This window comes from Alosa sapidissima, chromosome 14 (genome assembly GCF_018492685.1).
Source record: "Alosa sapidissima isolate fAloSap1 chromosome 14, fAloSap1.pri, whole genome shotgun sequence".
In the NCBI taxonomy this organism is placed as follows: domain Eukaryota; kingdom Metazoa; phylum Chordata; class Actinopteri; order Clupeiformes; family Clupeidae; genus Alosa; species Alosa sapidissima.
In genome coordinates this window covers 17,794,400-17,816,971 of record NC_055970.1, presented here as the reverse complement: position 1 = coordinate 17,816,971, position 22,572 = coordinate 17,794,400, and the positions used below count along the sequence as shown (strand labels likewise).

General features: G+C 46.0%; 1 protein-coding gene across 2 annotated transcripts in view; it reads left to right on the top strand.

Moving 5' to 3' along the window:
* Positions 1-872: 872 nt before the first annotated feature.
* syt7b (synaptotagmin VIIb) overlaps positions 873-22,572 on the top strand; it is a 72,835-nt gene continuing 51,135 nt past the window's right edge. The window contains exon 1 of one of the 2 annotated variants that reach the window (XM_042060807.1): positions 873-1,126. In XM_042060807.1, coding sequence (XP_041916741.1) covers positions 1,093-1,126 — 34 coding nt within the window. In that variant the 5' untranslated portion in view covers positions 873-1,092. The remainder of the gene's footprint in view (positions 1,127-22,572) is intronic. The other variant, XM_042060809.1, reaches the window with a different exon arrangement.

Here is a 22,572-nt window from a genome sequence, read left to right as displayed (position 1 = left end):
ATAACAACGCTGTGCCTCCCTGCCCATGATTAGAAGAAGAACTATATGAATATTGGCATTGGCAAAGCTATCTCATAGAGAAAATTGGGAAGGTAAATATTTAGAACTTAAAAATGTATCTTTTTTATTTTTACAGTGGTTATGGGTTCATTTGTTGGCCTTTCTCCATTAAAACACTTCCTGGAAGCAAAGAGTGTTAACAAGCTGTTCTGAATAATTTAGAGGTGACTTGTGTGTGCATGTGTCGGTCAGGGGCAAATAATAACATCCCACAGATGACAGTTTATTGTTGACAGTTGTTTCTCTTGAGAGTGACAGAGAAAATATTTCCATAAAGATCTCCATCTCTTATTTTGAATACAAATTTTTATTAGCCCATTCAGTGAGTCTTGAACAAGCAAGTGAGAGACCTCTGGGCTAAACTGTGACAAATGTCAGTAAATGTCAAGTGAGAGTTTTATATAATCTCTCAGACTTTCAGAAAATATCAAATTAGAATGAGGAAATGACCACACGGCTGGGTGCTGAAAACGAAGACTGTGTGGTTATGAGGACAGCCAGCTCGAGAGGCGACCAGACTGATCAATTGAACAGTGGGATCCAGATGGATGCGTAGGGGGAGAGGCACGCGTTGCAATGAAGGCAAACCAATGAACCAATTGCTCGTGCAATCATCTGGCGGGGACATGAGCTGATGATTCCAGCTGCCGACGATCACACACGAGACAGCCCCTTGCCCATCACTCATTTTCCTCCTCACCAAAACCTCTCTCCTTGCTGCCTCTCACAACCCCCATGCATCGACTGTGGAGATTGAAGAGAATAAGACAAGGAAAGCAAAAAGGGAGAGAGTGAGGGAGGGAAAGAGGGAGGGAGCTGGAAGAGGAGGAGGGAAGGAGGAGAGAGCAACATCACTGACTGACTACCTGCTCGAGCGAAACACTGGCTGAAGACGCTCAGACACGCGCGCGCACAGTCGATCGTTCGCGGAGAAGCAACACAATCCTCGGGCACGAAACTATTCAAAGAATCTGGGAATTTTTGGAGAGGAGATAAATTACAAACAACCTTGAAGTGAAAAAGTGAACAGTCATGCATCTAAATCGCGAGGACGAGGATAACAAGGGTAAGGACAAGACACACGCGCAGCTTTTCCACTTTGTTTCTTCACTGTTTGGTTTGTTAGGTAAAAACGCCCTTGAATAGCTAAGAGTCTGTCGGTATCCACAACTGAGCAGATGTTTTGCATCCCTTTCAAGACAAGCCAGGGGTCAATGGCTCTTGCAATGACAATACTTGGTGGCATTGCACAGCGTTGAAAATAGTGCAATATGACTAGTTGATATCCCATGTTAATCGTGTCAGTGTCGGCAATGACCCCAGCGATACCGAAAGTGCATTTCTCTAGTAATAATTATTACACTAGAGTGCTCGTATCCTGCTTGTATGGTGAATGTTCACTTGTTGTTCTGACATGCTTGCCTGTGCTACTTTGTAGTTATCAGTGTTCATGTCAGTGTGACTTTAGGCCATCCTGGCGGGTAAAGACAAGGTCATTACATTCTCATCCATGCACCCTTGAAAGGCGAGCCCACATTGTGTGTGTGCGTGTTCGCGTCGCGGCTACTGCTTTTATTAGAAAGCGTGCTAGTCTCTCTCTCTCTCCCTCTATGTGTACGTGTGTATAGAGAGGGTGTGCGCGGGCGACAGCGCGTGCGGGCCTGCGTGCGTAAATGAGTGCTAATCTCTTATCTTTTTGTGCGCATTATTGAGCGTGACCAGGATCCCGCTGGTTTGTCCAAACGTAAACACTGAGGCAACTGACAAGCAGTCTACAAGTGGTTATGAGGAAATATACCCAGTATTTTCAGCATGTGCACAAGGGGCATGATTACCACTAGTGTGGGAGACAGACTTGTCCATAGCCCGTCTACCTCGACCCTTCTCGCGGCAACTCTTGAGACATGTTTTTTGGAATTACGAGGTAAACCCTAACCTCCCATTCGTACTGTTCTAAAACGAGCAATTGGTGGTGGGAGGTTCAGTGGTGTGGCGAACAGTTTCCTGCTCGGTTGGCAAATGCAATCGTAGCACCTGTGACTTGCCTACCAAGTCCAAAAAACGCGCTCTGGGAATCTCCCCTTTGCAAATAAACAGTAGCAGTAGCAAAGAAAATACACGCATTCTCTGTTGATATAATGATAGGCTTGCAATTATATCTTATATTGCATGCCATAGCAACTGGAGTTATTTTACTTGTTTCATCGTATATGATGCATTTAAGATCGGGCGGTGCCATTATGTTTGTAAAACGACGGGGGCTGGTTACGGTCGCGCCCATAGGTCCGTTTCCCCGCGCATGCCGGTGCTTCCCTCTCCACGTGCATTTCTCCTTGTAAATTCCCGGCGCATCTCAAGGTGGAGCAAGGCGGGGGAGATTGAGCATGCCTCTGCCAGTGATTTAACAGACTGACGTATCGATTATCTTTCCCTCATCGCCTGAGGATTCCTTCTCATCTCTGCCATTTCTATTGCCTACATTTAGGTGTATACCAGAGACAGTGTCTGATCTCAGTCAAACAGCCGTAATAGCAATGTTAAACGGCGTTGTGTTGGGTGGGGACATTTTTGTATTTATTCACCCTCTGAATTGAATCAGGAATTTTTAGAAAGCCTTTTCCATAATTATACAATGATGGAATTTATGTTATTATCTTCAAACGGAATCAATGTCCATACACACAAAACACAGAAAAGGTTTGATATTTTAAGGAACAGTTTGTTTAAATTGATATAGTTAAGAAGTTACCATGGTAGGACCATAACAGTGTTGTACATAATGACCTACTTCAGCTGGTGCAGACACAGTGGTAAACTCAGACCATTAAACTTGGATAGTTAAGAACAGACCTGGATTGATAGAACAGACCCTGAGATAGAATTGATAGAATAGACTCTCTGTAATGTTTGTATAAAGTTAGATTTATTTGCATTACTAAATTGAAAGATAGCACTAATCCCATGTCTTGGAGATGTCTAGATGCTGTGTCAGAAGTCAAAGATGTCTTGTCTTCCAAGACATAAGTCAGTAGTAGTCATTCTGCCCTTTTTACAAACTCCCTCCCCAAACAATTATAAACCTGTTTATAGCACAAAAATGGATTTAGTTAATTTGTTAGAAAATGTTTGGGAAAAAACAATGCCACATAGAGGCTCTGGGGACCCCAGTTTCTCTCTAATCTCAGTTTTATTATTGTGATGACAGTAAGCAGCTTCTCCCCTTGGTCTGAATGGAAACTCAGCGGGAAGTTTCTCTGGAATCTTGCACTGTATTTATCTAAACCGATTACGAGCTAATTTCCCAGCAAAGCCAAGACATTATGTGTTGATTTGTGGTACAAAGGATGGGCGAGCCGAAACTGGTTGTGTGTGTGCACTAAGCATGAATTCTCTCTACATCCCAGTGGAGAAACCCCTGAAACCATTCTGCTGGAGAGATGGATTGTTCTGCTGGTTCTCAGTTCTAGCAAAGCAAGAGCACATTTAACCTCCTTATTCAGTCAATAATTCCCAATTATTCATAAATTAATCGAGTGAAAGCACAAGTTTTTGTGCTTCACTCTTAAGCCTTAGGTGGACTCAAACTATGCATCATGTCTTAAAGAGGCATATTAGACAAAGGCATATGCCAAGCCAGCTGAGTAATAATAAACCGACCTGCAGGGCTTTAAGGCAGTGAGGTTAGCCAAGTCGCTGTAGGCAAACTAACAAGACACCTTCACATGAGTAACTGACCGCTACTGCATGCAGGTAGCCCTAAATTAAGTGTAACTGCCCCTGGAAACCAGTGAACCCACGAGAAAACAAAACTAAAATGTAAACCATAGGAAGACAGTCATCCGGACTATGTCATAGTCATAGTGCTCTCAAAATGATGAATTCAAAAATTTGTGTTGATGTCAAAGGAATTCCAGAACAACCAAGCATGTTTGTTAAAGGTCTGTGATTCTAATATAATACACTTTCTGTTAGACTCAGGCCATGGTCATCACTAATTGGCCCTCATGTAGCTGTCTGTTTCATGTGTGTTCTCCGACAAACAATGGTGTTCCTACACTGTTCAGATTCTGTAAATAGGAAACAAGCTAAGTAGTTTGGACCGAGCCATTCATTATTCCAGTCTAACAACATGTTGCTTCAGGAACAAGGAAAGGAAGGGTGTAATTAGATTGGCTGTTGAAAATAAATATATAAACCATTTGGGCGGAATTGCCGACTAGGCTACCTTTATGAGATCAAGTGGACAATATTTCAAGTATTTGTTGCAAATCAAGAGCAATCAATGGAAAATAAATCATCTAACATTTTTTTTCTTCACTTAATACAAGTTATTTTTCATGTAAACATCCACATGATTTACTTGACTATGTCTTGACTTAAAACATTTTCATTTATCAGAAGGCTTTCACAAAAAATCACACTTGTAGATCAGTAGACAGAAAATAACCCCATCAGGACCCCAGATCAATGCTTTCAATAGACTCTGACCTTTCATCTCCTCAATGACATCTTCCAAAACACAGCTAAATATTCACATTCTGCTGGGCCATGGACCAGATTTCACATCCTCAATACGGTCTGCCTACTTGCAAAACGAATTGCACTGCCGCTGAACGTTGACTTGCATGTGACTGAGTGATTGGTGATTGGCACGTGTTTGAGTTATTGGCCTGAAATAGTCTATGCACAGGATTTAAGTCTCTCCCATCCAGTCACCACCTTTTTAGAATCAGTTTCAACTGTCGAGCACCAGACAGACATGCATTGCAGCCAGGGCCCTAATGGTTTTTGCGTGCCAGCAACAGGCAATAGGTTTTGGGGCTTTAAGGATTTGGGATTCAGTGTTGGAATGACGGACAGACAGTCTCAGCTGCGAGAGAGTCCCTGGTGTCATTAAAATTCCCCGAGCATGGCTCTGATGTTGTAGTGGAGTGATAAGGCAAACACGGGGAGAAGGTCAAGCTCCGGCCGGGTTGTCAGGTCTCTGTCGGATAAGAGGAGCCACGTGGGCATCTGGGTCTTGGCAATGGGCAGCGGTAGATGCGAGTGAGCAGCACCGACACCGGGAGCTGAGCCACAGAGTGGCCGCTCTCAGGATGAACGCCAGACACAGCCTTGATTCTCCCCCTATACCAGTCAGGTAATATATAGATAGATAGATAGATAGATGGATACTATACTGCACTACTCTATACAAACACAACACGCATAACAAATGTTGAAAAGAAATATGGCCTATGTTTGAGAGGATGAGTGAAAAGTTATTTTGTCACCTTTTTACTAAAGAATCAGGGCCAGTTATGTGTCTTATACCGGTGCAGTGTGTCAGTGAGGTGTGGAATGTTTTTTGACATGAAAAACAAGGGACTGTCTAGAGTCAGATTTATTGGTGTAATCTAAAAACGAAACATTCTACACACAAGACGCTATGGTAGAGACTTGGTGTTGTGGCGGAGTGCCTCAGGCACTTTGTGATATTTGCTCCTGACACCAAAGAAAACAAGCTTAAATTTAAGACTTTTTTTGTTTTGTCACCATTGTAGCTAGAGTAATCTGGTCATTGCACAGGGGCCACATACAAATGTATGAGCTTTGATGGATTTGTTTACAAGCTTGATAAATGAAACATTCACATGCAATAATATCACATAGATTTGAGGAATTGCTGGGTGACAGGGCCTAGCGGCATGTATATGCACACACAGCATTCTAACTGAGACATGAATTTGAGACTTTTGAATTTGCTCTCTGCTATTGTTTTCTGGACATAGTTTTGCAATGCATTGACCTGACAAAACAGCAATGCACTTGTTAGCATGGCCATATTGCCCTCCCTGCTGTGCTCTGAAAGGTTTTATTCGCCACAAAGCTCAGTGGTCAAGAGTCTCTCAGCCAAGCCATACACCGCATATAAATCTGGTTAACAAGAACAGAGGGGGTTGTCCACTTCAGCACTTCCGCAAGAAAAAAGTCATGTTGGAGGGTGGACTATCTGGTGGCATCTCCGTTGGTCATTAATAACCTCCTAGTGTTTGTTTCTGTGGCAAAGCTGGCCAGGATGATGTTTTTGGTGGGTCTGGGTTGGGGGGGGGGGTGCGTGGAGGAGCAGAAGAGGTGACCATATAAATGGGGCAGACAGGAGTGTGATGGGATGTGCCTCTGACCCTACTGGATAGGTGTCTCTTCTTCCAGGCAGACGGCTCATAATCGTCCTTCGTAATTGCGTATTAATAGTCACATCCAGCCCCATTGTCAAAGGTCTTGTTAATAGGACGTCTCGTGGAAAAAAACAAAGGGAGAAATAATGGACTGTAAATGACTAGACCTAAGTATCAGTGTGTGTTTTTTTTCTTCTTCTGAGGAACGGCAAAGCGTGTGGGAGAAGGAGGGGGGGAGAAAAGGCGCGATTAGTCAGGTGCTGTGCGTAATAGCCATCTAAAATGGATGTATTTTTATCCCGCGGCATTACTCCTGGGTGTGATGGGGAGAGAGGCACAGAGATCAGCCCATTTGGAGCGAGGAGAGAGGAGCCACAGCACGGAGATAGCATAACACCATTTAGAGATGGCCTATTCTCAGTCGAGCAATGATTTATGCACCGTGCCCTTGATTCCCGGTAATCATCACATGCAGCGCATTAAGTAATGGCAACTGTCCTGCTGTAGTTACAGTAAAATATATTGTTGTGGTGTATGATTCAAACCCAGTGTGAGTAATAGGTCATGCTAAATATGTGCTGTATATCTGAATAAACTGTACTTACATCAGTACTATTATATTCATGGAAATTAAGTGCATTTAGAAGAGTGTAATGGGATATGATACTATAAACTGCTTATTACTGTCATGGTAGCTCATTCCCATTACCAAATTCGGCAGTGATGTAAAATGGCAGGATATCACTATTCAATGATCTAGATCGAAGGTCAGTGATGTGATGGTTGGTCCAGATGACAGACGGTCATGACAGTTGCCCCCGTTACAGAGAACCTGCATTCTTCAGCCGCCAATTCACCAGAATCAATGGTCTGGTCGTGCCGCATTGAGCCGAGGACAACAGAGCGACTCCACAACTTTTGCACCAGGGGTGGAGTTTGTCAGTGTAATGTGTGTCATGGCCTCTGAGCCTGGCATTGCACCCCCCCCCCCACCACCAGTCCACCCCCACCCCTCCCGCCTCCGTCGTGCTGTCACTCAGTATCACGCCGGCGACTCGGAGCTGAACGAACGCCCCAGAGGCCAGTGTCCGAGTGAATGTGGGATTCTCATTAGTGGCATGCTTTGAAACAGCTGATAATGGAGGGACGGGCTATTTTTTTATTTTATTAAAACATTTTACATTTAAATATTTTATTATAAATACAAAGTGACATGGATAATGAGTCATAAAGATGTTGGAGCGAATGAGATAGAGAGAGAGAGAGAGAGATATGTATGACAGAGGGCTGGACTGGAGCACTATGTCTGTTAGAAGTCAGAGGTTGACATGAGCTACTGGGCAGGCAAACAGAGCAGCCTTGCCTGCTTCAATAAAGCCATCACATCTATTAACTAAGATTGAGCAGAACCGGGATGGGAGTGCGAAGGAGGAAGGAAGGTTTGATTATGTGCACCTTTTTGCATGTGTGTGTGTGTGTGTGTGTGTGTGTGTTACATAACACCCTCTGTGGCTGAGTCACGTGGAGTCTCTGAGAGGTTCGCGCAGACCCCTGGCTCTTCTTCTCCTGTGCTATCGTCTTCTTCCTCTCCTTTCTCTCATCTCCTTTCTGTTCTGTCCATCCCTCTCCTCCTCCTGTCTTGTCCTCTGTTCTACTCTTCTTGGTTTGCATCCTCCCCTCTGCTCCTGTTTGACCTTCATTTCTCCTCTCCCATCTCTCTGCCTGTCTATTGCACTCTTCTCACTTACTCCCACACGGCTGATCTACAAATGACATGGATAAACAATCAAAACAGACCCATCTCCAGTAGAGGGAATCGTCTCTATTATATACCACTATACCTAAGTGAAACTAAAAAAGACAGTCTGACTTCAGAGGAAGGGAAACAAATGAGAAATACTAATGGCATCGTGTCCTCCACGCCAGCCCAGCCGGAGGGACGCTCTTCAGCCCAGAGAAGCAAGAGCACAGCCTCATCAGCACGGGCCACGAGTGTGACTCATCAGCCAAGAGCCAGCACAGCCCTCTGCTCTGCTCCCCGCTGTCTCACACACAAGTGGAGTGGGAGAGAGAGAGAGAAAGAGAGAGAAGGGGTTAGGGAGAGGTTGAATGAGGGAGGGGAGGAGGAAGGGGGGGGGGCGAGCTAAGGGGGTGAGAAGTGGGTGAGACTGGAAGGGGAGGATGGGGAGGAGACTAGAAGCAGCAGTGTGACCTCATCCCCTCATAGGAACTTGTATTTTGGGACAGTGTCAGAGAGAGGGTGTATCTGTGTGTGTGTGTGTGTGTGTGAGAGAGTGTGTGTGTGTGTGTGAGAAAGAGAGAGAGAAAGAGAAAAAGAGAGATCACAAGTGTGGCTTTTAATCAGCCAGCTCATAGATGCTCTGGTCTCTAGAGGCTGTGCATGGAAAGAGCAAAATAGAAATAGAAAGAGAGACAGAGACGGAGAAAGAGAGAAGGTGGAAGAAGAGGTAGATGTAAAGTGAGACTGAGGGGAGGTGAGGGGGAGGGGGAGGGGTAGTGTTCTGAATTATCATACCGTTATTTATGAGGAAATGGGGAAGGTGTTTGTGTGGCAGGATCGTCTGGAGCAGTAGGGGTTTCCATTCTGTTATTTATGTGATGTGTAATATTTGGCAATTTGAGGAAACATTTGTCATGGCAGCGCTGCATTGTTTGCGCATGCAGATTCTCAAATGGGGGGGGGGGGGGGGGGGGCTGATGGCAAAATGAACCGGCTGATGGCCTCCCATCAACACGAGATGACAGAGGGGGGGATCTGCTGTGCAAATGGTGTCATCAATCTTCATACATTCATTAACATACCTAGAGGAGCATGCAGTACACGTTCTGTGTGCAGAGCGCACGCCATGCTGGAAGTGTGCATCACATGTGATAATGTGCACGGAACGAAGGCTAACATGCTGTCAGCATGTGAGTGATGGTGTGCGTGTCCTTGTGTGTTCTTAGTATGTGTATACCTTGCAGTAGATGTAGGATTACGACAGGTCAACAAGTCATGCATGGAATGGAAAAGGGCCCATAAGCAAGGGTCAGGAGGTTGTGGTTGTAGTGAGGGGGGTGGGGAATCTCACACTGTGCAGACTGCTAATATGAAATGCGTTTCATGCATGCTTTATCCAGTTATGTATGGAGCGAGCATTGGAGAAGTGGTCCTCTCTGAAGTGGCTTGGTCTCTTGTGAAATCTCTTTGTAGTGGCATGCTCCTCTTGAATTCAACCCAAAGTCACAACCTGGAGCTCTGGAGCATCAGTACGAATGCTAATGAAATGCCTGTCTGAGTAGGCTGATGCATGGGTGGTTTCTGTTTGAACCACACAGTAGAGGAGATGGGGGGAGAGAGAGAGAGAGAGAACAAGAGAAAGAGAGACAGAGGTTAGATGTGAGAGCAATGATGTGGACCAGGTCAAACAGGCTCTTGACTTGAGTGAGCAAAGGTGTAGAGAAGAGCAGTGGAATAGGGTGGGGTGGGTGGGTGGGTGTAGTAGGGGCAGGTCAGCTCACACCACACTTGTATTTGAGCATGGCATAATTACAACTCTGCGAGATCTCTTGGAGAACAGAGAGGTCCTTCTCTAATTCTGGAATCAGTCTTTTTGTCTCAGCACAGCCGCCTGCTGCGGCACATTTGCATTTCACTGCCGGCTCTCTCTAAATATTCCATTTTCACCACCTGTCGTTTTTTTTTGGGTGGGGGATGTGGGCACAGGATATTGTGTCCTCTCCAGCTATACTTATCCTATCCACCTACCCATCCACAGCTGCCTCTAATGTTTGTACGAGGAAAGTCTCTGCCTCCACTGTCGCCCTGGGCGAGCTTCCAGGGGTTCAGTCCAGTGGTGACTGCTATCATTTCTGCAAGCGTTTCAGCTAGAAAGTCCTAATGGAAGTCGAGCTGCCGGTGGATTGGAGTGCCAATCTGCATGAAATGCTGGCCACCAGATCCGGCCCTCGAGAGGTCATCCAGATTTGTGCGTTTTTGGCTCTTTTTTTCTCTCTCTCTCACACAGAGCTGAAATGAAAGTGATTGAGAGGGGATCGGTGGCCCTCCGAGCGTCTCTGAACACACGAGCAAAAAGCTCCCGGCTCCTGGCCTGCCCGCCACAAGCGGTGAGGAAGAGCTCTCACAAACCGACGGGATGAAGCCGTCATTAACGGTGTCAGCGGTGGGATTAGCGACTGAAGCCACCTCAACACCCCGGCGCTAGCGATTCCCATTCAGACCCAACTCACAGCCTCTAAGCTCATCAGAGGGAGGGACAAAGCTTGAGAGAAAGGCACAGGAAGGCCGAGGGAACAGAGGCACAGACAGCGACAGGGACGGTGCTTTTGAGATTGAGACTGAGACTTTGGGGGTGTAAGATGCCCCCTTTACCTTCCCTTCTCTAAGCGTGAAGTCTAAGGAGAGGAGAGAGGAGGAGAGTAGGCAGGGCTGACGTACAGGCAGCCAGAGCACCAGGAACAGATGGCGAGACTGAACGCTTCTCAGACAGTCTGCCTCAGTATGCCAACATTAGTCGCAGAGAAAAAAATAGATGTGTCTTTCTGCGGGCCTGTGATCCACATGTGTGGCAAACACACACACACACACACACACACACACACACACAGACCAGACTTTGAAATCAATTACATTTAAGTGGTGTCACACAGACAAGATTTCTGTCCTGAAGCCAGCACTGAAATACAATTAAAGAGTGAGAAAATGAACAAAAAAAAACACATCTCTTAGGTAATCACATCTGATTATAACAAGACTATTAGCTGTATCACCTTTTCTTAATATGTAAACTCATCTCACAATATACCATTTTTATTGCAAGGATGTATTTACCGTTTATCTCAAAGAACTAGGTCATAAGTGTACACCACTCGACTCGATTATGCTCATGCTGAAGGTCACCTTGGATTTTCTTTGGTTTTTTTTATCGTCTTTCCTACCAAATTGGATTTATTTCGCAAGTTTGGTACTTGATATTACGGCCATTTTAATTTCTTGAGTTGGTCGGGCTCTGATCCATTTGGCCACAAGCACGTCCTAGTGCTGGGTTCTGTCTGTTGTGGCTTGTGGTGGTGGATGTCCAAAAGCTCACTAAAATTCCGTTCCTCGTGAGTTAATACTGTATCCTTTCTGCTGCCTGCCAAGCTGCTGTCAACCTGACAGAAGCAATCAGCTTGATTTCTGGAACGACGTGGCCGAAGTTCCATTCTGAATCTCATTCCGGCTGTCACTTTGTTTTTATTCCCTATTAAATGCTGAGCTCAGGTCAGCAGTGTTGCATTTTTTCCCCCAACCATGTTTGAGAATGCCATTGAACAAAGACACCCAGTTTCAATAAGATGTGCTGCTGTCAAATTCTATTTTATTTGGAATATATCAGACATCTATATATGATAATAGTACCATGTTATTAAGGCAAAATATTAATTTAGTGATTGCATTGTAAGCACACACACACACACACACACACACACAGCGCACTACCATGCTCTCTCACAAAAACACCATTGCATCCACTTGCAAACACAGTGGGAGAGCTAACCAGCCAACCCTTAGGGTATCTCAGTAGCTGTCATTTCTTCAAGCTCCAAAAGATGAAACAGAATCTACTATTTGGACTCCTCCTAACTCCTGAATTTGCAGCCTCTTTCTTGCTATCCTTGGACTCCTCTCTGTCCCATCTGTCCATGTATGTCCTCTCCTCTTGGCACCTCTTCTCTTTGACACATCTCTCCTCTCCTCCTCTCTTTCTCTCACTTCAGCCCTCAGCTACCTCCCACTCCTCCTCTCATCCCTCTCCTCCTCCACCGCCATGCCCTCTTCTCTTCGCTTCCTGCTCCTGCTCTATCCTGTTGTGTCCAAGGCTTTGCTATCCATCGTATCCTGTGCTGTGCTCTCTTCCTCTCTCTCCTCTGGTCTTGTCTCGTTCCCTGCCTCCCAGTCTTCATTTGCAGTCAGCTCACTCACACAGGACAGCATTTATCGTCTGTTGTTTGTTTTGCCAGTACAGTAAATGAGGGTGGTCTAAAGAGAGCTCTTTTCCTTTAACTCACTTGTTCATTCTCTCTCTCCCTCTCTCTTTCTTTCTTTCTTTCTTTCTTTCTTTCTTTCTTTCTTTCTTTCTTTCTCTCTCTCTACTGTGGTCTCACCAGGCTGCATCTTATTTAATATTATGCACATGCATATTCAGACCAGGCATGCTCAGTGCGGACTGCCATATTCTTTAAAAAAATGTATCTGGTGTGCCTGCAGACACCAGCATCTGCTGTTGAGTGCAGAATGGTGACTGTTTTTGTGATGAATTCTCATGTTCGCACCTCCTGAAACATTTCTTCCTTATTATCATGATTGCTTCAGCTGCCATAATCCAATGTCTGTTCCCCAGAGACAGGATGCCGAATGGGAGCTAGGAGGTGTGTGTGTGTTTGTGTGTGTGTGTGTGTGTGTGTGTGCGCGTGCGTGCACGCGTGCACATGTGCATGGATGTGCTGTCAGTGTGTTTGTCTGGGTAAGCGTACATGTGGATTCCCTTAAGCATGTTTATGTTTGTATCTGTGTCGGGTGTCTTGGACCTCAGATGGCCTGTCTCAGCCACACTTGAAAGGATTGAAAATAATGTCTGTGGGGTTGACATTCATGTGTGCTTCCTACCTCTCTCTCTCTCTCTCTCTCTCTCTCTCTCTCTCTCTCTCTCTCTCTCTCTCTCAAATTCAAAGGGTGCTTTGTTAGCATTACTGTTTGAGTACAGTGTTGCCAAAGATATATTTTACAAATGACGCGGTAGTGACACAAACGAATGAATATAGAAATACATCAATCTCTCTCTCTTTCTCTTTCTCAATCTCTCTTTCTCCACCCCCCCCTCTCTCTCTACTAATCCCTCTCTCCACCAGTGATCTCTACACCTATGTCTGATTCCCATTCTCTGGAAAACTGCTTTTCTGGTTTCCTCTTCCTCCGTATGTCTTAATGGGATGGTGCATGCCTCACACCCCCCACTTCATCACAGGGACACGAGGGAGAGAGAGGAATGGACAGATGTGTGTGTGTGTGTGTGTCTGTGGGTGTGTGTGTGTGTGTGTGTGTCTGTGGGTGTGTGTGTGTGTGTGTGTGTGTGTGTCTGTGTCTGTGAATGGGGTCTTACTAGGGGTAGTAGGAGAGGTGGGAAGATGCTGGATGTCTGGGAGCCAGCAGGGATTTATTTATACACTCTACTGAATACAGTCTACTGAATTATTAAAAAGAAAACCTCCGAAGTGGCCATCTACGGTCAGAGACAAACCGGTCGAAGAACTACACACTGACAAGTGGAAAAGTGGGGCAGAACAGGTAGCACAAGCAGACACACACACACAGACACATACACACACACACACACACACTCACACACTGGCACATTGTAGAAAAAATAATGAACCTCCACAGACTGACTTGCACATTGATACACACACCTTTTTTCCAAGATCTCATGAATTCTGAGCACAGTGCGGGGCAGCTTGGAGGGGAGTGTTATCGATGCAGCGATCCACTAATGCACCGATGCGACTGACAGCAGCGTTTCAACCACAGTGTAATTATTTTTAGATATTTTTGATGTGAGGATGATGCCAGGTGGTTTATCGTTCCCCAGTTAGGCTCTGCTGTCGGCTGCCAGATTCAGAAGTTTAATATTTATTTATTTATTTAGGTTTATTTATTTATCTTTTGTTTGGGGTTGATCAGATGTATCCCAGCAGAAGCCAGACATGAAGTGTTCTCGGGACACTGCCATTTTGTTGTGGTATTAAATTGTGCTCTTCTGTTTTTATTACACGATCCTGGGTGCCGCCGAGCCTTTAACAGTCTAAAATGTCATCTGTGGGCTTGTAAATGAGACAATCATCCATGATGGATTATGATAAAATGCTCCTCGGGTGACTGGTCTGCCATTGCCACCCTATCCGAGGTCTGTGCTATGTTTATATTGTCTGGGCTGCTCGCATCCTTAGAGGCTGTTTTTTCGTTAGCCCTGTGACCCTGGTGATATTTCTACACAGGGGTTTAAAATAGAGCCAAGGAGATCCCTCTTGACAAGCTGTGCCCTTTCTCTGTATCACATCACATTTAGCATCCAGCGGGAAGAGCAGATGAGCATCCCTGCACCCCGAGTGAAGGGCCGCGGCTCAAGTACATCCAGATGCATATCTGTATGATTAAGGGTGTCACGATTTCGATTTTATATCGAAATTACATCTCAATCTCGAACTTCGAACTTAAAAGTAGAATCGACGATGCAGCCACACCCCCAATGTCACGTCCAGCTTGTACAAGACGCACAAACACACATGCACGTGCTGAACTGCAGGGTCAACACTCCTCTAATTGTAGGCTGCAGCCAGTTAAAATATAGCCTACACATCAACCTACCGAAATCAAAGCCCCTCTTGCTACTTTGAAATCACCGGTGTGGAAGTATTCGTTCATTCACGTAAATTAAAACTAACTTAGCCTACTCAACTTAGCAAGTGAAAAGATGATCTAGTTACAGTCCAAAGTTACTTTAAGGCTTAAAAGACACATTGATAAGTACATAAACACTAACCTTGGGTCTCTTCGGAGTGTGCTGAAACAATCAAATTAACATTCTGTGTTGTTTCATTTCACTATGTTCACGTCTCTGTTTTAGCCTAATGTTAGTTCTGTTTACATTACAACCTCGCGGTTGGAACTGTTTCAAAATAAAAAGCGGTTTCAAAATAAACCCCCCCCCCCCCCCAAACAGAAAAGGAAAGCGCCAAAAAGAGTAAATAACATAAGGAATGCATCAATAGTAATATTAAAAAAGATTGAAAATCAAAAAAATCGAAAATAACATCGAATCGAGGATTTGGAGAATCGTGACACCCCTATGTATGATCACAGTGCCTTAAACAATGCTTATCTTCAAACTCCCAATTATAGTCCTCACTGAGGATATTCAGCTACAGAGTGCGACTGAACTTAGGAATGGGAATGGTTAGTATGATACATCTGTAGATTTCCTCCCTTTCTGTACACAGCTTCATCTTTAATGTGGTCTGTCCCCTGAGGATTAACCTAGTCTAATCTGTTTTCACCACTGAGATACTGTACTGAATAAGGAGATGATTTCCTGTGAATGCCAGCTCTTGGCATCAAACAGTGTTCACACTGCTTATATGTGACCTTTGGCTTCTTTACTGCTGTTGGAGTCCATGTCTGAACTGATTGCGTATCCAAGTCCAAACCCATCCCGATACGGTGGGAAGAAGTGTTTATCCATTAGGTATGGGCAGAAGGTGTAAATAAAATGCATTTGGATGCTAATATATGGCTGTTTCGAGGGCGTTTCAAAACAGATGCAATTCTGGCTTGAAATAAATGCAAGACATGGAAAACATATCGACCTGTCAGCTGACCTTCAGACGACTGCCAGCACCGAGATTTGGGGAGCTCCAATTATTTTCCACATGTTTGTTTTTATTTTGGTCTTCTTAATGCCATGGCTCTTAGAAATGCAGTGCGTTCCCCCCTGGAGGGGATTTAGTTATGGGCGCTGATAAAATGGTAACTCACTGCCCGGATGGGTCTGACCTTCTGGTTTGCAAGAGCAGTGCAGTCACCGTGTGGCTATATTTGCGCCGTTTGTTCAAGCAACTGGATTATGTCCCTCTGTGCACTATAGGTTAACTGCATCATGCCATCCTCTCAGGCAATAAGTCAGTTTAACATGATTTTGAAAAGAGGAATACGGATTCGCTGCAGAAAATATGGAGGCTGTGTGAGGTCTGCACGTGGATCACGCAGGGTTTTTTTTCCCTTAACCCCACCTTGTGTGTCTGACTTGCCTGGTCCATACAAGTGCAGGATAACAGCAGGAATCCTGTGTTTTTCCTCCTCACATTTGTTTGGGTTTGAATGGTGTGTGTGTGTGTGTGTGTGTGTGTGCGTGCGTGTGCGGGGGGGGGGGTTGTCACACTCTCTGAGCTGGCCTCTCCGTTCACCTGTTTGGCAGCTTTCATTGATGTTGCTGGTTTTTGTGGAGTGCAGTGGCTCGGCGCTGACTGATAGCAGCTATGGGGGGAAACACTTACTGCCATTTCACAGTCTGCTTGAGCACTAATTCAGCTCCCTCCATTAAACCCCAGTGCTGGGCCAAGCGGGCGTGATTCGGCAGCACTCTCCTCCACAGTTCTGCGAAGACGTGTGTTTTGGGTCTACTCTTTAAACCCTGGCCTATGCATAATGGCATCTGTTTGCCTCAAGACTATGGAATCAGTGCCATGTAGGGGTGTAAAGGTACATGTATTTGTACCGAACCGTTTAGGACGTACAGGACGTTCAATACAGATGTGTACCGAATGCAGTCTTTAGTAATCAGTAGGTTTTTTTGCTTTTGGACCATGTTTCAAATTTGAGTTCCCACACACATATTAAATGGCGGACCATATGTCATTTTAGTGAATTAACAGCGGAAAAAAAAACATTTTACACCTTTTCAAAATACTATTCCTGTTGTACATCAGTAATATTGTCAGTGAATTGTTGTAGGCTTACAGTACCTACAGGCTTACCGTACCGAAAATTAACCAAACCGTAACTTCAAACTGAGGTGCACACCGAACCGTGATTTTTGTGAACCGTTACACCCCTAGTGCCATGGATTGTTTGTGTCCTGATAAGCTTCAAAGCTTGATGGCTACATAGTCCAGTGCTGGACCAGGCCTCCTGTCGACTGGGCTGTTATGCATTGTTTTACATAACCTTATTCGATTTGTTTTGGAGGCAACAGGGTTGTTGGTGGTTGTTCGGTATTCTGAATTTGATTGGTTTTGCCTTTGAAAGCGCCTCCGCTGATTAGTGGCGTATCATTGTTAGACCTCTTGTTACCCAGTGTGATTTATGTTCCTCTGTGGGGCTCTGAGGTAACTTGACCTCTCTTGACCCTTATAAACAATCCATAAAATTATAATTTTTGAAAAACAAAAGCATCCTCTCTCAGTGTCAAGGCTTGAAGCCATTTTGTTAAAGGCACATTGCATTTATTTTTTCCACATGGGTAGCCAGATAAATTGTGAAACAATTTTTAATGTTGGCTCAGCGGCTGAAATAAAGAGGTGAAAGTGACTCAGTGTTCTAAGACCTAATCAAGAGGGATATTGTTTTCCTTAGGGCAATTACATTACAACTAACGTGTCGTAGTTTCATTCACTGTATTAGATTAGACTGATTAATTAGACAGGAAGCCCTGCATGAATATGCTGTGGGTACACAGACATGAAATCCACTATAACCTGAGATGAATAGAATATGCAGAGGAATCTCAGCCATCCAGACTGGCAGTTTACAGGCAGACTCCACAGGGACACGGAGGTCCACAGGCAAGGAAGCCATCCCAACTCCAGACAGACACACACACACACACACACACATACACACTGGCCTTGGTACACACAGACAGACAGACAGATACACACACACACACACACACACACACACACACACACACACACACACACACACACACACTGGCCTTGGTACACACAGACAGACAGACAGACAGACACACACACACATGCACACACACTCACACTCTCACACACACACATACATACATACACACACACACACACACACACACTGGCCTTGGTACACACATCGAGACAGACAGATGGAGAGAGGAAGTTGAGAGAAAGGCCACAGGCCTAGTCACAGTGTTCATAGGAGGTGTGTGTGTTTTAGCCTGTTTAATGGACTCACCTGTCAGAGCAACTCACTTTAGCAGTCCATCACTACAGGGCCCACATTCACACACACACTCACACTCACACTCACACTCACACACACACACACACACACACACACTCACACACACTCACACTCTTACACACACACACACACACACACATCCATGCCCACAAGTGCACTCCCATATACAGAAACACACATGTGTGGTAAGTGCATTCAAACATATTCACACATACGCATGCTCATTGACTTGCATGCATGCACACACACTCATGCAGACTGCTTATTCCAGAGGCCCACACAGTTTGGCCCATTGCAGTTAGACACATGAGGGCCCTCAGGTTATAGTACTAATAATGAAGCCATAAAACAACATCCCTCTTTTTTTCCTGCATACACTCTCATACACACAGGACCAATAAAGCCACCGTTCTGAGTCTTAGCCACTGGCTAACAATATGCTTGAGTTGCAAGTGTGTGTGTGTGTGTGTGTGCACGTGTGTATGTGTGTGGAAAGGGGGGGGGGGGCGTGGGGCATGTGTTTGTAGCGTCTGTGCCTGTCTGTGGGGATTTAGGTTTGTGGTATGATTCAGTGTTTGCATGTGAGTGTCTCACTGAGTGCTGTGTCTGTACGTCACCTCTGCGCTGAACAGCAGCCCAGCTCGCAGATTTGGTGTTGCTAGTTTCTACCCTGAGATTGTCTTTTCTACTGTGCATTACTGTGTGTGTGTGTGTGTGTGTGTGAGAGCGAGAGAGAGACGGAGAGAGTATGTGTGCGTGCATCTGTGTGTGTGTGTGTGTGTGTGTGTGGTGGGGGGTTTGGGGGAGAGGGGCAGAGACACCCTGTTGTCTAATTCATTCGGACACCTCCGCACACCCCAGGGAAGGCTCCTATTGAGCAACATTCTGCTGGCATTCTCCACAGACACCTCATACTTCCACGCTCCTCTTCAGTGTCGCCTGAACGAGAGCAAGTGTGACACGCATTGCGCTGACGGTGAGAGTGGGTTACGTGTGTCCTTGTGCGCAGAAAATTGCATTACTGGCTATGCATGCGTGTTATTTGGCGCTAGTTGTTTTTACGTGCATGCCTTGCTAAGAGCAACAATGTGTCGTGCATTCCTATTCCGCGCAAAAAGGGCACAAGTGGTCAGAGGAGCCCTTTTGGTAAACATGCGCGTAAGCAAACACTCGGCCCGTAGGCTCGCTAAGATCAGTGGACTACTAAAAATCTGCTTTATATTCAGAGAGAGTGAGGGCTGGAGGGTCAGCCAGCTGCCTGACCACCACGACCACCAGCGCAATCTAATCCCTCAATCTCTCTCATGTCCCGCGTCGCTGTCGCAGTCCCCACGGCTCCGTTCCCCCCCCCCCCCCCATCACACGGCCTCCTCGAAAAACTCCCCTTCTTTTAATCTGCCCTCATCGCCGCCCTCCTCTCAGTCTTCCAAAGAGCACTTTGTCTCATTCCTCACCCTCATCTCTGATCCACTCTCACGCAACCCTCCACCCGCATCCACCCACCACCACAACCTCCTCCTCCTCCACCACCACCACTCCCTCTCCTCCTATCTCTCTCTCTCTTTCTGCCTCTCCGCTGGCCCTCATTCTCTCCCTCTTTCTATCTCTGACCTTCAGCCTCTCAAGTGCTCCTTTGCGTAATCCCTGCTTCTCTCCCCGGCTGGCCCGGGTGCCCTCGAACCCTCCCCGCTCTCCCTCTCTTCCTCTGCCATCTCTCGTACCCACTCTAACCTCTCCTCTCCTCTCCTCTCCTCTCCTCTCACTCTCCCCCCCAGCACTCCAGCTTCCTTTCTCGACCCTCCTTGTTCTTATGCTATCCATCTCTATGGGCCATCATTCCCCCTCTCCACTTCTCTATCTTTTTCTTCTCTTTCTGACCACCATTTTGCACTAATTCTTTCCATCTGTACTCCCAGCTTTTTAAACCTACTTCCACTCTTTCCTCTCTCTCTCTCTCTCTCTCTCTCTCTCTGTGTCTGTTTCTGTTTTTCTCTCATTCTGATATTAACCCTCTATCTCTCTCTCTTCCCCTCCACCGCGGTCTGGGTGCCGGTGAGTTATGCCGTTCCCAGTCATAGGCGGCCCTGTTGGCTCTAAATAAACCTGCGGATGCTGCTCATTACGGGCATCATATCACATGCCTCTGGGAAATGGACTTTGATGGGTTCTGCCTGTGAACCGCCCCGATAAATACACCTGCCAATCAAATAAATGAGAGTGCCGGGGCTGCTTGTGATGCTCCCGTGTCCCCGCGCCAACGCCGCATCGTTTGCCGCATGTGGCAACGGAGAAGGAGATGGGAGAGGGGAGGAGAGAGTGAGGGAGAAAGGGAGGCAGGGAGAGGGGGAGCAAATAGGTGAACGAGTGCAGCGGCTGTAGGAGCAAGGTGTCGAGCGCGTCGCTTCAGTGGCGGACAAAATGGAGCCGAGTGGTGCTCGTGTGTGGCGGCGGCGGTGGCGGCAAGCGTCAGGTGGGGGTGAGAGTAGCCACTCGACGCCTGGTTTAAAGTTTACGCGGAGCCGACATGGCCGGGAGAGCCTGAGTCAGACTGGGGGAGCTCAGCAAGCAGACATAAACACACACAAACACTCACACACAAACATACACACACACACTCTCTCTCTCACACACACACACACACACACACACACACACACACACACACACACACACACACACACACACACACATACATACACACACACACAGAAAGAGAGAGATAGGAGCATGAGGGAACGGGGGACAGAGAGAAATATAGACACTGAAGGGGAGAGAGAGAGAGAGAGAGAGAGAGAGAAGGGAATGAGAGAGAGAGAGAGAGAGAGAGAGAAGGGAATGAGAGAGAAGGCATAATTGAATAAGAGCCTCCCTCAATAGGTGACAGTAAATAAGTCAGTATCAGGGGTGCAGTGGAGCAGTAAATCTAATGAATCTCTCTAAGACTTGCCTAATATCTCCTTTATCCCTTTGTTTTGGTTCGATGCTTGGAGAGATAAAAGAGTACGGATGGGGAATATGATGAGGGGTATGCAGGAATGAGAACACTGATAAACAGACAGGGAGGGAGGGACACAGGGCAGGTTTTCTTTAACAGGTGACTAGTTTTAATCATCCCTGTTGGAGAAGGTGTAATTGCTCGATAAGGGAAAATTAGGATGCAGCAGTGCCTATTACACAAAATAAAAAAGCGTACAGTAAACAGCATATAAACAAGGAAGGGGAGGGAAGATTGAGAGGCGGAATTACATGTTTGGAGGTATCCAGTGGTGAGGGAGACAGAGAGGTGAGTGCTATGTGTGTTGACGAGAAGGCAAGAGGGTTTGTGTGAGCGAAATGCCTCGTCAGCCTCCCATGGCAGTTTATTGCCTCGGTTATTGTTTGTGTCCAAACTGTAAAGTTGCGTGGAGTGCTGCTGCACGCAGTGGCATGAGGGCTGACGCCGGCGGCCGGCGGCCTCTCAGGAGCTCTCCAGTCCGTGGCCGGCTCTGTGCAGCGCGGTGTGGCGCAGCAGAGGGCTCAGCGTGATGCCCATCAGCGCCCAGCGTGGGGCCTCCTCCTGCCAGAGTCCTGATGGGAGCCTTGCGGGGGTCAGGGCCAGGGGGGTGCGGCTCGCCAGAGTCGGAGGGCTGGAAAACATGGTCAGGCTGACTCGCCCCGCTCGCTCCAACCAACACGCTTTCCTAATTGCCGTCCCTTGTGCCAAAGCAACTTCTTTTTTCTGGTACAGATCTGGCCGCTCCACACTGTCTGTCTGCCCAACCCAACTGTCTCTGCGCTTGTGTACAAGATGCGCTCTGACTGGCCCCAGCCGTTTGTCAGGAATATTCTTGTCATGTTATAAAGGCTGCTGTCTTTTATGAGATGGCGCAATCGGAAGGTTTGTTCATCATGTAGAGTAGCCATTTTAGTGTGGGGGATGGCTAGGTCAGCCACTTCATGACATGGATGGGGCATCTTTCTATATTAAAATAATGTCATAGCCAGGTGGTTGAGTTGGATGAATGTGCAAAGCAAGTAATGTTAAAGCAGAATAAGTTGCCTCTTATTTCAACAAATTGTAAAAAAAAACAGTGCTAGACTTTAAGTAAATCAGTTGCATTCATTATTTATTAATTGTCCAGATCTGTCTGTTAAAGCAATGAGTCTTTTAAGCTGTAGTTCTGTAGACTGTATTGCTTTTCCAGCTCATCTATGATGCATTGACTGCTGTGCTAAATTGATTACTCTTTCAAATAGTTTGAATACAGAGATATTTTCTACAAATTGAATTATTTGCCCTAATATTAAGAAGGAAATGCATCATACAGGCAAACAAATTACATGTAAACTCAATGTCAATATGAATATATAATACAATTAAATATTCATCTTCAGACTTTTTGTGCCTTTGTTTTCCATTGTCCAGCCTTAGTAGTTGGAAGACTATCAGAGCTTCGCTAATGTTAAGAGGTCTTCATGAAGCTGGTGCATAACAGGGACTTAGCTGGCGCACAGAACCAACAACTGCACAGCCGGCTCTGCTTAACAGGCACCCTGGGTGCCGAGCAACCTACTTTTAAGAAGAAGGCA